General features: G+C 41.5%; 1 protein-coding gene across 1 annotated transcript; it reads right to left on the reverse strand.

Annotated features, from left to right (window-relative positions):
- Positions 1-260: 260 nt before the first annotated feature.
- On the reverse strand, positions 261-9,536 carry LOC137256454 (ankyrin repeat domain-containing protein 17-like). Its single transcript, XM_067794296.1, has 5 exons — positions 9,434-9,536; positions 5,619-6,884; positions 2,128-2,264; positions 1,240-1,313; positions 261-768 (listed from the first exon to the last, which is right to left on the reverse strand). The coding sequence occupies exons 1-5, from the start codon at positions 9,534-9,536 to the stop codon at positions 261-263; spliced, it is 2,088 nt and encodes a 695-aa protein (XP_067650397.1).
- Between the last annotated feature and the right edge of the window lie 3,137 nt (positions 9,537-12,673).

The raw sequence follows: 12,673 nt of genomic DNA on the forward strand, positions 1-12,673 counted from the left end.
ATGTAAAAAAAGCCTGGTATTTTGAAGGCATTTCTGGGGGATAATTTTGTTTCCTGTAAAAAGATTAACTTGGGGGGCAATTTTGTTTTGGGCGATGAGTGCCTTAAGCTCATGCCCGTTTGCTCGGAGACTGTTGCAGTTCCACTGCATCAGAGCCATGATCGCAGTGATTTGGAATAACAGTTTATTAAAGATCATGGGTGGGGCACATAATTTTGATAAATAGGGTAGGTATGCTAGAGCAGCTTAGTGGGTGTAGTTTAGGAAAGAGTTTTGACAGCTACGAGGAGACTGGCCAGGGGCTTATGGTAAATATTGAGTTTGCGGGCAATTGTGTGAATTTTCTTGGCGGTGGGATTTTGAGTGAGGGCTATGGTGGTGATACATTCTACAAGGATGTTGAGGTTTTGATTAAGTTTTTGGGGGGTGAGCGTGATGTTGGAGTTGGTTGTAGGTGTGGTGGGGGTTTTGTGCTTACGTGAGTGGGGCTTTATGATAGCTGGGTATGTGGGTTGTGTAATAGTTGGGCGGAGGTTTGTTTTGAGGGTGGGATATGGGGGAGGTGTGGCAGTTTTGGGCCGGGGTTTGATTGGGAGGATGGGGGAGGTGGTAGTTGGTGTGGGGAGGAGGGGGCGTTTAGTGGATGTTTTGGGTTGGGTGGGTGGTTGGGGCTTGGGGATGGGTTGGGGTTGGGTGTAGTGTTTGGTGTGTTTGGGTCCAGCCTGATTCTCACATCCCTGTTCATAAAAGCTCTGTATTGCATCACACCTGAAATTGGAGGAGGTGTGGATCTGTATCCTATACAGAGTACTGCTGATCGACTGTCTTTATTCTACATGGAGCAATCTGTTCAGTTTTGTTCAGTAGCTTCAAAAAGTTTTCGACTTGTCCGTTCGCATTCGGGTGAATTCTGTGGTGCTTGAATCCACCTTTGAAAGCAAAGTCCGTTACTTGCTGTGAACTATATATCAGTTTCTATTTGTCGTGCCACATCGTGCACGAGATTGTAGTGACCATCCAGCTACAGTCCATGGATACCACCTCCCGTGGTCTGTCAGGTATAGTTGTTCTTTCCACAGGCTCTCTGGTATGACCCTTTGTCGTCACTTGGCATTCATAGCAATCATTTATGGCTGCTTCTATCACACTGTCCATGCTTGGGAATCAATATATTTCTCTTAGCATTATTTTAGTCATGGACATGCCTGTGTGGCCTTGGGAGTGTCTGGCCTTGATTACAATTCTTTGTAATTGTCTCGCAATTTCAAACTTGTGAAGTCCGAAGATAATTCCATTGAAAACACTATATCTTTCTGAATTCCATAGAACAACAGAACATCTGGGTCTTTTCAGTGCTGTTCCCAGTTTTCCTTTTGTATTGATTTTGTTTGATTTTCTGTAACTGTTCATCTCCCTTTATCTCGTTTAGTTCTGAACACCACTGTATGTTCTTTTTCTATGAAGCTTTAACAGTTTCTTCTGTGTTGCCGTGTCCAGTCCCCAGTAAGGGATGGCATGAAAGGAAGTTGAGTGGGTCTGCAGCGTCTCTCCCTGGTGACCCGTGAAGGTCCTGGTGTAGAATAGAACACCCATGCTTGCCATAAAAGGCGACTGTGCCTTTCGTAAGAGGCGACTAACGGGATCAGGTGGTCAGACTCGCTGACTTGGTTGACACATGTCATCGGTTCCCAAATGTGCAGATCGATGCTCATGTTGTTGATCACTGAATTGTCTGGTCCAGCCTCGATTATTTACAGACCACCGCCATATAGCTGCAATATTGCTAAACTCACTCACTCACTCACTCACTCTCACTGGCTCATAGATCAGATCATAGTCAATATTCTACATATCCACCACCCATCTTCCTGTTCTCTGTGGCAGTTTGACGCTAGCTTTGTTGAACAATGGGAACAAGGGTCTCTGTGCTGTGGTGATTTTGAGTCTAGGTGCTCCAAGCAGGTACATGCCGAAACGTTGTTTCACCTACCTGATCTATAGCATCCTTTTCTGTTTGACTGTAGCATTTTTCTGTGTCAGACATGTTGTGAACTGACTGCATACCTTGTCAGTTTCTTGGAATATTCCCACTGCTATTCCTCCTCAGTAACTTGCTTCCACACGTACCACTGTTGGTTTTCTGGAATCGAAGTAGGTGACAGTTATACCATTTGTGAGATGGTCTTTGGGGTCTTGGAAAGCCCTATTTTCTGCTTTGCCCCAATGGAATTTGGCATTCTTGTGGGCCAGTTCTCGGAGAAGAGCTGCAAGGATTGCATATTTTGGAATGAATTTCGAGAGATATCCAGTCATCCCCTGACAACTTCTAATCACTTCCTTCGACTTCGGTGCTTTATAATTCTTCACAGATTTCAGCTTTCATTCGGTGGGTTTCAGCTTTCACTCAGTATAGATGTGACCTTAGAACCCCATGGCCTTGACTCCAAAGTGACACTTGTCCCTGTTTAGTGTGATACCGAAGTCACTTTTGTTTTGTCATGCTCTTCCTTACTCAAACAGATCTTGGGATGCTTTAGCTTCAAATATCAGCCGTTTCGACCTGTAGTTACCCCCAGGACGTTCTGAATGTTGTGACGCTTCTTCAGGCTTGGTCCATTACAAGTTGTCGGTATCTCTGACGCATATCCAGCTTGGAAAGGATGACACAGTCGTTGAATTTGTAGATGGAATCAACAACTGGTGCCTGTATGATTCTGCTTTTTTCCATACTCTTGTTTGCGACCCTCATGTCAATACTGGCTCTGATCATGTTTGGTGAAAGTATTTTCTGTGCTACACCTTTTAACTTTGGTTTCAGTTGTACAACCAGTGGCGAAGTTATTAGTTCGTATGTAGGGACACGTTCATAGATATCGTTCTCAAGACCCTGCTCAATCAACTCTTTCAAAGGTTTCTGAAGATAACATGGAATCTGGCGTGGCTTCTGCGCCATTGATACAGCATCGGTTTCATTGGTAAGGAACATGGAAAGTCTCTAATACTCCTGAGATCACAAAAATCTTCCCAATTTCATTGAACAAATGTCAGGATTCCTCCATCATGTTTTCCGTGTTACAATTTTCCTACACAACTTGCTCTGTTTTGTCTCGAAGATTGTTTCCTGCTTTGAGTCATCCATCTTCTCTGATTTGCAACATTCCTAACTCCACGAGAGATTTTCCTCTAATCAGCGGGGGTGAGTTTGGTGTGTCCTTTCACAACGATGAACTTTGTCTTGATATCATTCGTTGGATTTTTAACTGTAGTCTCGAACTCTCCGTTAACTGTTAACTTGAACTTGATTAAATCTAAATGTGCTGTACCACCAGTTGTAGTGGAACTTTGCTTTCTTTTACCAAACTGTCAAACTGAAATTCGTCCATTATATTAACATCTGCCCCAAAGTCAGGTTCTATGTGTAGAGGCACATCATTAATGACAATTGGTACCGTTTTACTGCGACTTTCCACCTTCTTGATTACTATAATGAACAGGTGAGACTTGAAACATTCTTCATCTGATGAATCTGAACATCTGCAGCCTCTGGTTTCTTCACAGTCTTGTGTTTGTATTTACCTTGTGTTTGCCTTGATTTATGACTTGTCTTGCTTGCTCTGCACATTTTCTTGAAATGTTTTTCCTTCCACACCTCTTGAAAGCTTCCCTGAATGTTGAGCTATTCATGCCTGGTTTGTGTACGCCTGTCAGTCCACAGTACGTACACTGCTGTCCTTGAAATCCATGATTCTAGAATCCTCATCCCCGTCCATTATTTTGTACCACTTGCACTCTCAGGCCTCATTTCCTGTATTTGTGACCTTTTGTCTTCGACCTGTCATGCTTCAGTGAGGAACTGGTTAAGATTAAATGATTTGTTGATTGTCCTTGTATCAAATTTTAGTTCTCACTGGTTTGGATTTAACGTTAAAGAATTCGTTCATCTTTCGAATTACCAAATTCATAATCGTGTGCTTTCTCTCTTAATCTAGCTGCATAAGATGTGGTGCTTTCTTGAGAGTGAGGTTTCATTTTTAAAAATAATAATCTTTCAGCTTCTACGTCTAACGCTGCATCTTCAGAATCCGGTAAACTCTTCTCTAGTCTTGAAATTTATTTCCCACCGTAAATAATAAGAGCATCTGTCTTATCTTTGACACTCGTGATGCAAAAATACCGAAATTAGCGCTCATTTCCCTCTAAAATTCGTCCCAGGCGCTGTCGCTGGTTATATGGTTGCCTGGTATGAACTGGGAACTCTTCAGGTTTTAGTCTGAATTGTGACAGTAGTTAGCGCCGGGGCAGCTTCTAGGTCTGCGTCCACCATTTTCTAAAACACATGTTGTGAACCCGCCCTATATCACCGAAACAGGTAAAGTCATAAATTACAACCTTCTGTCTATTAAAACTTGCACTGTTCAGTATACGCACTTACCTGTCCGTTCTTCACACTCGTCCCCAATGCAATATTGTTCACCTTGCCAGCATGCTCACAACCCTTGCTCGAAGACAGCATGACAAGTACTTAGCTTACTAGAGAGACTATAATTCCCTCCCTTAGACTGCATGCTGAGTGAGGAGGTGTGTCAGCTTCGATCACTGTTATCAAATAGGGGTCCATTTAGGATATAGATTCATAGCGGGATATATACACATACACCATAATGACACAAACTAGCAGAACTAGTCTTGTTCTCAAGAAGACGTTCCCGTACAATGTAAGACACCGGAGGATGTCGTCCATCCATATACTTCACCCCTTGCATGAAAGCACAAGGAAGATGGTCAGTAAACATGAATATCAGGAACTATGTCTTGAATACAAACTACAACACAAGGAAACGACTTAGAGTGAATAACAAGTGGACATGAGTGTGCATAACTTCCATGTCAACAACTGTTTAACATTGTTTAACATTTGCACAGAACGACAATCGAGACAAATCTAACATGGGATCATCAGTATATATTATAGCATGTCGCAAACTGAGTTATAGCTTCAATCCTTCACAAAATAAAGACTAACAAGAAAATAACAGGAGTACATCAATGTCTGTAGTTACATAAGTCCTACGTAGGAGATAGTAAGTTCTACGTAGAGATAGTGACACCACAAAACATTTTCACCGTGGCCCTAATACGCTTCCGTAGTTACACGCCTTCAAAGAACCATGTTTAATTATTCTACCGTATCACACTGTGTGGCAAAATACTAACAATTTACATTGATATTACTCGTCAAACATGCGAATCAAAGAGGTTATACATGTCAGGTCTTCCTGCACGGTTTGCTAGAATGGCTGCTGTGTCCCCATCCTTGTTCCTGTCGTTTATGTCGACAAGGTTCTGTGAAAGGATATACCCCACTATCTCCAGATGTCCACCTAAAGTGGCCAGATGAAGTATGTTATTACCCCAAACATCTACTATGTTTGTTAAACCACCTTCACGCACAAGCAGATCAACCACCTTTCCTTTTCCATAATATGCCGCCTTCATCAAAGCTGTCCTCCTGTGTTTTCCTCTGCTGTTGATATTCACCATTTCTCGTGACAGGATATACTGAACCATCTTTGTATCATCCCTTAATGAAGCATAATGAAGTATGTTTTCTCCATTACCATCAACCTGTGACACATTAGCTTTCATGCGCACGAGGTACTCAAAAACATTGATGTGTCCCATAAGAGCAGCCTTCATCAGAGGGGTAGCTCCGTATTTTTCACGACTGTTGATATTCACCAGGTTTTGTGACAGGATATACTGAACCATGTCTGTATGGCCCCCGAATGAGGCATGATGAAGTATGTTGTCTCCCCTATCATCAACATGTGACACATTAGCTCCATTAGATACGAGGAACTCAAAAACGTTTTTGTGTCCTACATATGCAGCCTTCATCAGCGGGGTTGCTCCCGTTTGTGTTCTACTGTCAATGTCTGTGGTGTTTAGGGAAAGGATATACTTCATCATCTCGACCTGTCCACTCAAAGCGGAAAGATGAAGGATGTTGTGACCCTTATCATCCACTAAGTCCATTCGACCACCAAACCTCACAAGCAGATCACAAATTTCTCTATGTCCATAATATGCTGCTCTCATCAATGGTGTCCTCTCGTATTTACCTCTACTGTTAATGTCCACCATCTCTCGTGTTACGATAAACACAACCATGTTTCCATGTCCCGCAATTGAAGCATGATGAAGTATGTTGTCTCCGTCAGTATCCACGAGATGCCTATTAGCTCCAAATGACATGAGGCACCCAAAAACATGTATGTGTCCTTCTGATGCAGCCTTCATCAGAGAGGTTTCTCCGTTATTCCCCCTACTGTTAATATCAACACTGCATTCCTCGAGTACATACCTCACCATATACTCATGCCCTCCTCTGCATGCCAAGTGCAGGATATTCTCACCATCGTCATCCACGTGTGACACATTAGCTTCCTTGGACACTAGGAAAATGAACACGTCCATGTAACCACAATATACAGTCTGGAGCAATGGAGTTGATCCACGCATTCCCTTACTGTTAATATCAACAGTATTATGTTTGACTATATACTTCACAATAGCCATAAGTCCTCCTCTGCAGGCCATGTGCAGGACATTGTCTCCGTTTTCATCCACGAGTGATACATCAGCTCCTTTGCGTACGAGAAAGTGAACTATTTTTACATGTCCCTCTTGAGCCGCCACCATAAGTGGTGTCTTTCTGTGCTTCTCACCTCTACTGTTGACATCAACCGAACCTTGGAACAGGATGTGTTTCACTCGGCCCAGGTCCCCTTTCCTGCAGGCTTTGTGGAGCTGTCTGTTATCGTGGGTTTCCATCTTGTCTTCTTTTTCTTGTTTGCATCGTTCATGGGTGTTCCGCTTCTTATCTGTTGAATGAATATTTGAATACAAAATGACAATTTGATAGCAGTTAGAATTACTGTGAAATCGTCTAAACTTAATTTTAAAGAAAAGGTAAGTTATATAGTGTCGCTTTTCTCGGTTAAATTGAACATTGAAACTTCACTTGGGCAGGCACATAAATGTTTTTGACTGTAAACTCCGGTTGCATATCTTGGCAATTCTTACTACAACCCTGCACTTTAGTCTCAATTAGATCTTATACAAGTCATCAAATCAGTAACGTCAATTAGAAGTTACAAAGTCTTTTTTACATGTAAATATTATTTCCCCATACACTGTTTCAGAGAGCATGTTACTATTATACTTTATTGAAAACTTCAAAAACATTATGCTTGAAACCATTAACAAGTATGGATTATTGTAACAAATAAATTATAGTTCGTAACCTTTCAGTGATACAATGCCACGTTGGCTGTATTGCAAATTTATCGTGACAGTGAAAGCTCCTAGAAACAGACATGAATCATATATTAATTGTATCTGTCAACAAAGGAGAGCAAAACAGTTAAAGTGTTACAAAGTATTCCTTAGCTCTATCATGTTATCATAAAAAGGCATGATGCACAATGCAGGACGAACAGCATAATACGGGCTATAGATCATAAGCGAGTGAAAGAATACGACACTCTCAGGTCTAACAACGTTTTAAGGCTTGCTTGATTTTAGGTGAATGTACAAGAAGGATAGCGCAGTGCAGTATGTAGTATTCCCAGGAATTATTGAGAAAACTGTTGTGGCAAATATCTAATCCACTATGTATATAAACTATAGAAGTTTTACCTAAGTGAATATGTTGAGATAGGATTCTGTTACAGTGTGGGTGTCTCTTCAGTACTTTGTCAGACCCCTTGTCCTCCAATACATGACAGAAACGGCCAAGGTACACTACCTATCAAAGTTTGTTGGGAATCATGTGACAGCACATCCAATTAATCGTGCACTTCTTTCTTCATATCGTCATTATTTCTTAAGTTTTGGTTTTGGTTTATTCTGTGACACGTTGTTCCAGACAAATTCTAAAAAAGGTTAAGATCCAAAACCTTTTCATCCTACAACCACTAATTTTTTTAAGCCTGCCGTGTGTTTTATGACCCTGTCATGCTTGAAACGTCAGGTATCTTCATACACTGTTCGGCTGTTAGAAGAAGGTGATCCTTTTAAGATGTCAGCATTTGGTTCCTTCGTCACCTTTCCAGATACCCGTGAAGGTCTACCCGGGGTAGAATAGGCCTACAGTAAACCAAGTTGGCCATAAAAGGTGACTATGCTTGTCGTAAGAGGCGACTAACGGGATCGGGTGGTCAGGCTCGCTGACTTGGTAGATACATGTCATCGGTTTCCAATTGTGCTGATCTATGCTCATTCTGTTGATCAGTGGATTGTCTGGTCCAGACTCGATTATTTGCAGACTGTCACATCAGAGTCACCGAACGTCTTGATTACGTGACACTGTTTTTATCCTGCTTTGAAAACAGCTCCCGCCTGGGTTTTCAGTTCAGTTCATGATCCAAGTTCTGAATCGCATCCCTTAACTCCAGTTCTTCTCCTACAAGACTCAAATCATTGACACTTCTAATAGACTTTATCAGCCCATCTCGCAATGAATCTTTTGACTGTCTGTATGAGGATATTGGCAGTCAAATCAGCAGACACCTCCAAATGAATTGCTCTGATGACCATGCAGGTTAAAATGACTCCATATCTCTTCAATGTGCTGCATCCAGGTTTAACCTCAAAATAGTCAATGCCAACCAGAGAGAAAGATAACTGGTAATTTACTCTCTCAGTGGGTATGTTTGCCATCTTTGAGGGTAGAGTGGAGCCTGGTATTTCTTACAGATCACACGCCTTGATAAAATTCTCTTGATCCTTGGCTCCAGTTATCCAGTATTTTCGACAAACATTTTGACCTTTCCAACTGGAATCACACTTGAAGACTTGCTAAGATTCCGCTTGCACTGAGTAGCACTGTGTCTGAATATGCTATACCAGGACTGTTTCTGCTTTCCGATGAGACTGGACAGTTAACTCCCTTATACATCACTGATCTGTGACACTTTCCGATATTGTATTTGTATTTCCATCTCACTGTCAAACCCTTCTCCAAAGAAAGTTATTTTGGTAAGATATGTCAGAATCCGCCTTCTCTCAGCAGCAAGTTACACTACCTTCTCCTTCAAGATAACAGTCCACGCCGTGACTTTCTGGAGTGTTAACCAGTCAGAGAATCAATTCAACAGTCTCTCCGTAAGATCCATTTCACAACTGACTTTAAGACTGCACACAGTTCTTATTACCTCAGACTCGTGAAGGCCTTCAACAACTCATGCTTGCCATAACACATGTCATCAGCTCCGAATTGCGCAGATCGATGCTCATACTGTTGGTCACTGGATTGTCTGGTCCAGACTCGATTATTTACAGACCGCTGCCATATAGCTGGAATACTGGCGAGTGCAGCGTAAAACTAAACTCATTCTCCCACTCACTCACATTACCAACGCATCCTCACAGAGCTCGTTGTCAAGTGTTGGTTTCTCCGGCCAAACTTTCTCGGATTTCCCAGTAAAGCGAGGACCTTGGACCCGCTGCAGTGTCCGAAGCAATGTTTTCATGGCTAATCCTCTCGAAGCATACATGTAGTCCATGGGTTTCTCGGTGGTTGCAACATATCACCATTGCTTCACAAAAGATGCTTCTCTGATGACGGAGATCCTACTTGCGACATTTATGTCTCAAGTTCATCACGCAAGTTATCTTTCCAACATAGCCCTGATTTTCACCATTGTAGTGGCTGTAAGTGAGAAACATTTATCCTTTTCAATGGATCACTTGAGACTTTCCACGTACAAATGAACAGTGCACGTCACGATTGGGATCCTTGAGTCTAAAGGAACTAACTACATCATCGCCAATCTCACCTGTATCAGAAAAATCGTGGAGCTGACATCGTGCAACCTGCATCGTCCCCTTTCTTTTGTAGCATCTCTGAATCTTAATGTGTCCACCTCTGTTATCCAGTTCTTCCAGTTTTTACTTTGACTTTTATCTGAGTTGTCATCCCATGTAATGCCATGTCTGCAGAGTTCTTGTAGATTTTCTTTAGAATATAGGTGAATTTGGTTGTGATTACGAGCGGATCCACAGACACTGCACAGTAGGAGAATGCCTCTTTTGGTAAAGGTACACTCTTCTTCAAAGTAGTGAAGCCCAATGCATCATCCTCTGTCAACTCTTGTTTTGCATCAAAGAATCACCAGCCTTGAAGTTCACAACTTGTTTTCTCACCTACTAATCATTGTGCTTGCATCCACATTTACTTCATATACATGTCAGTTGAAAATGACACTCAAACCTCCAGTGACCGAATCTTAAACAGCTATTGCATATGCGCGCAAACCCGAGTAACCCATATGCCAGTTTACAGAATGTATCACATATCTCAATTTTGTGTGATTTGTCTTTAAAGTTTATACACAATATGATACTGTGCAACTTAGTGTCGGCATTTCTACCCACTGCAGGAGAGCATACCTCTGAAATCTAATACGGTTCATATCTGGAGCTCGTTTGACTGTTTGCAAAACTTGGGAAATCTGGGATTTCTTTTAGTAATTCTTTTCAATTTGCTCGTCCATAGGTCGGATCACACGCTTTGCCTCATGTTTCACGAAATCAGATATTTACACCTAACAGTATCATTTCTCTCCTTTCTATTGTATGCGATGCCTAAATTTCTCTTGAAGGTTGTAAGGAAATTTGCTCACTAGCTTCTTCATGGTCTCTGGACTTTGAAGCACTTGGACCGCCTCTGTGGACTGAATTGCACCGTCACACTCACGGAATACTGCATATGTATAAAGTCTATTGTGGCTATCGTGATGGAACATCGGCCAGTTGAGAGCACGGTTCACAAGGACACTGGATAGAATATCATGGCTTGGACATATTTATTTGTAGATGAATGGATGGACAATAATGCTGGGAGGTTATAATAATGCCGCTCCAATACATGTTTCAAACAAACATTTGAGTACAAGATAATCACATGACAAACCAGGCGGTTAATATACAGTTAATTTCAACAGCACCGGACATATTTCTTAAAAAGAACAATTTTTCAATGATGTTTGGCGCCAAATCTACAAGAAGCAGTGATGGAGAGGTAAACAGGTTTTATGACGGCTGTTTATCAAGATCAGATCTTGCATTTTTTCCATATAGAATTTTCTTTAAGCTGTATCCATTTTTATACTATAGCTGTACTACATCATATCTTAACACAGTGTAATGAGATAAGGAAGCAGAAAGTGTTGTGTATCTCAATGACGAGCGCCGCACAAATAAGAAGGATCATTTTAGATATGTCTTTAACTTTACGATAATATAGATCACTGCGAAGACCTAGACGAGGCCTACAATGTATAATTTGACAATGTATAATTTTTTGACAAAATTGACTTCCATACTTCAGATCAAATCCAAATGAATGTCCTGACAAGGGGGTAACTTTTAAGCAAACGTCTTTTAAGATTGTCCATGTTAAGGTCATTTGGTAAAGCATGCCCTACTTGGTAAAATTTTTTCCACGCGAATGTTTTCTAAATTTGGTGAGTTTCACAATGTGTATGAATGACTGGCCTAAACGCTGTCTGGGACAAGATTACATAAGTAACCTGGTGCTTTGCCGTTCACGCGGGTTCATGTTTGTACACAACTTCTCTCAATAAGGGAGAGTATTCAGCAACATTCTCTGCGCCAATCACGTCTCCACCATGAGCCGGCCTGTGAACATCCAGTTCTCTCAGGACAGAATCAGGCACAGTCAGCATGAGCCCACTGTCTACATGGTCAAGGACCTTTCCATGTCTCACACCCACAGATATGTGCCCATCTTCGCCCAGCATTCGTATTTCACCTGAAGCAAGACTCAGTTGACTTTTTGTTGCCAGTTGTTCCTCCCTTAGTCTAGGTTGGAGTTACTCTATCTCCGATTCTCTAATTTTTTCAAGATATTTTAGTTCTTACAGTTTCACCTGTTCCTCATTTAATTTAGTTTTTAGCTGGACTCTATTGGTGGTCTTTATGATTTGTAAACATCATATATTTCATGATCTTTGTGGATCATCATTCTCTGTAAACCATCCAAGTATTCTTTCTTTAAATACTGAACCATAAAAGAACTGTTACCACTGATAACAGTTACCTGAAGCACACACTTTCATTCACTCTAAGTAAAAAATCAAACTTAACACATTTTTGGAAATCACACAAACAAACACACCCAAAATGGTATCATTCAGATACCCTAAATTCAGCATTGTGTGTGGCCTTCACAGGCACAGATGAAAGCGTTTCATCCTGCACACGGAAAGAATTAGAAGGTTGATGAAAGCCTCTGGTTCTTGAGTCCATGCTCTGTGAAGTACTTGATCAAGTCCAGCTGCTGTTGTCTGCCTTGGATAGAGGTCTTCTTTGAATCTCGTCCCAAAGGTGTTCTATTAGAATTAAATCCTAACTGAGTGCAAACTATTGCAGGGTATAGATGCCATGTTGTTTTGGGAAGTCAAACTTTGCTCTGGTAGTGTGATCTTGCTGGAAGATGTGATTTCTGTAACGTCCAAAAAGTGGTACAAACTGGAGTCTTAAAAATTTGCTAATATAGCGAGCTGCCATGCCATTTCCTCATCCTGGATCAAGATCCTGGTGCACCTCGGTGTCAACTAACTGGGTCAGACCGATTGCTCACCAT

This window comes from Haliotis asinina, chromosome 11 (assembly GCF_037392515.1).
Source record: "Haliotis asinina isolate JCU_RB_2024 chromosome 11, JCU_Hal_asi_v2, whole genome shotgun sequence".
NCBI lineage: Eukaryota > Metazoa > Mollusca > Gastropoda > Lepetellida > Haliotidae > Haliotis > Haliotis asinina.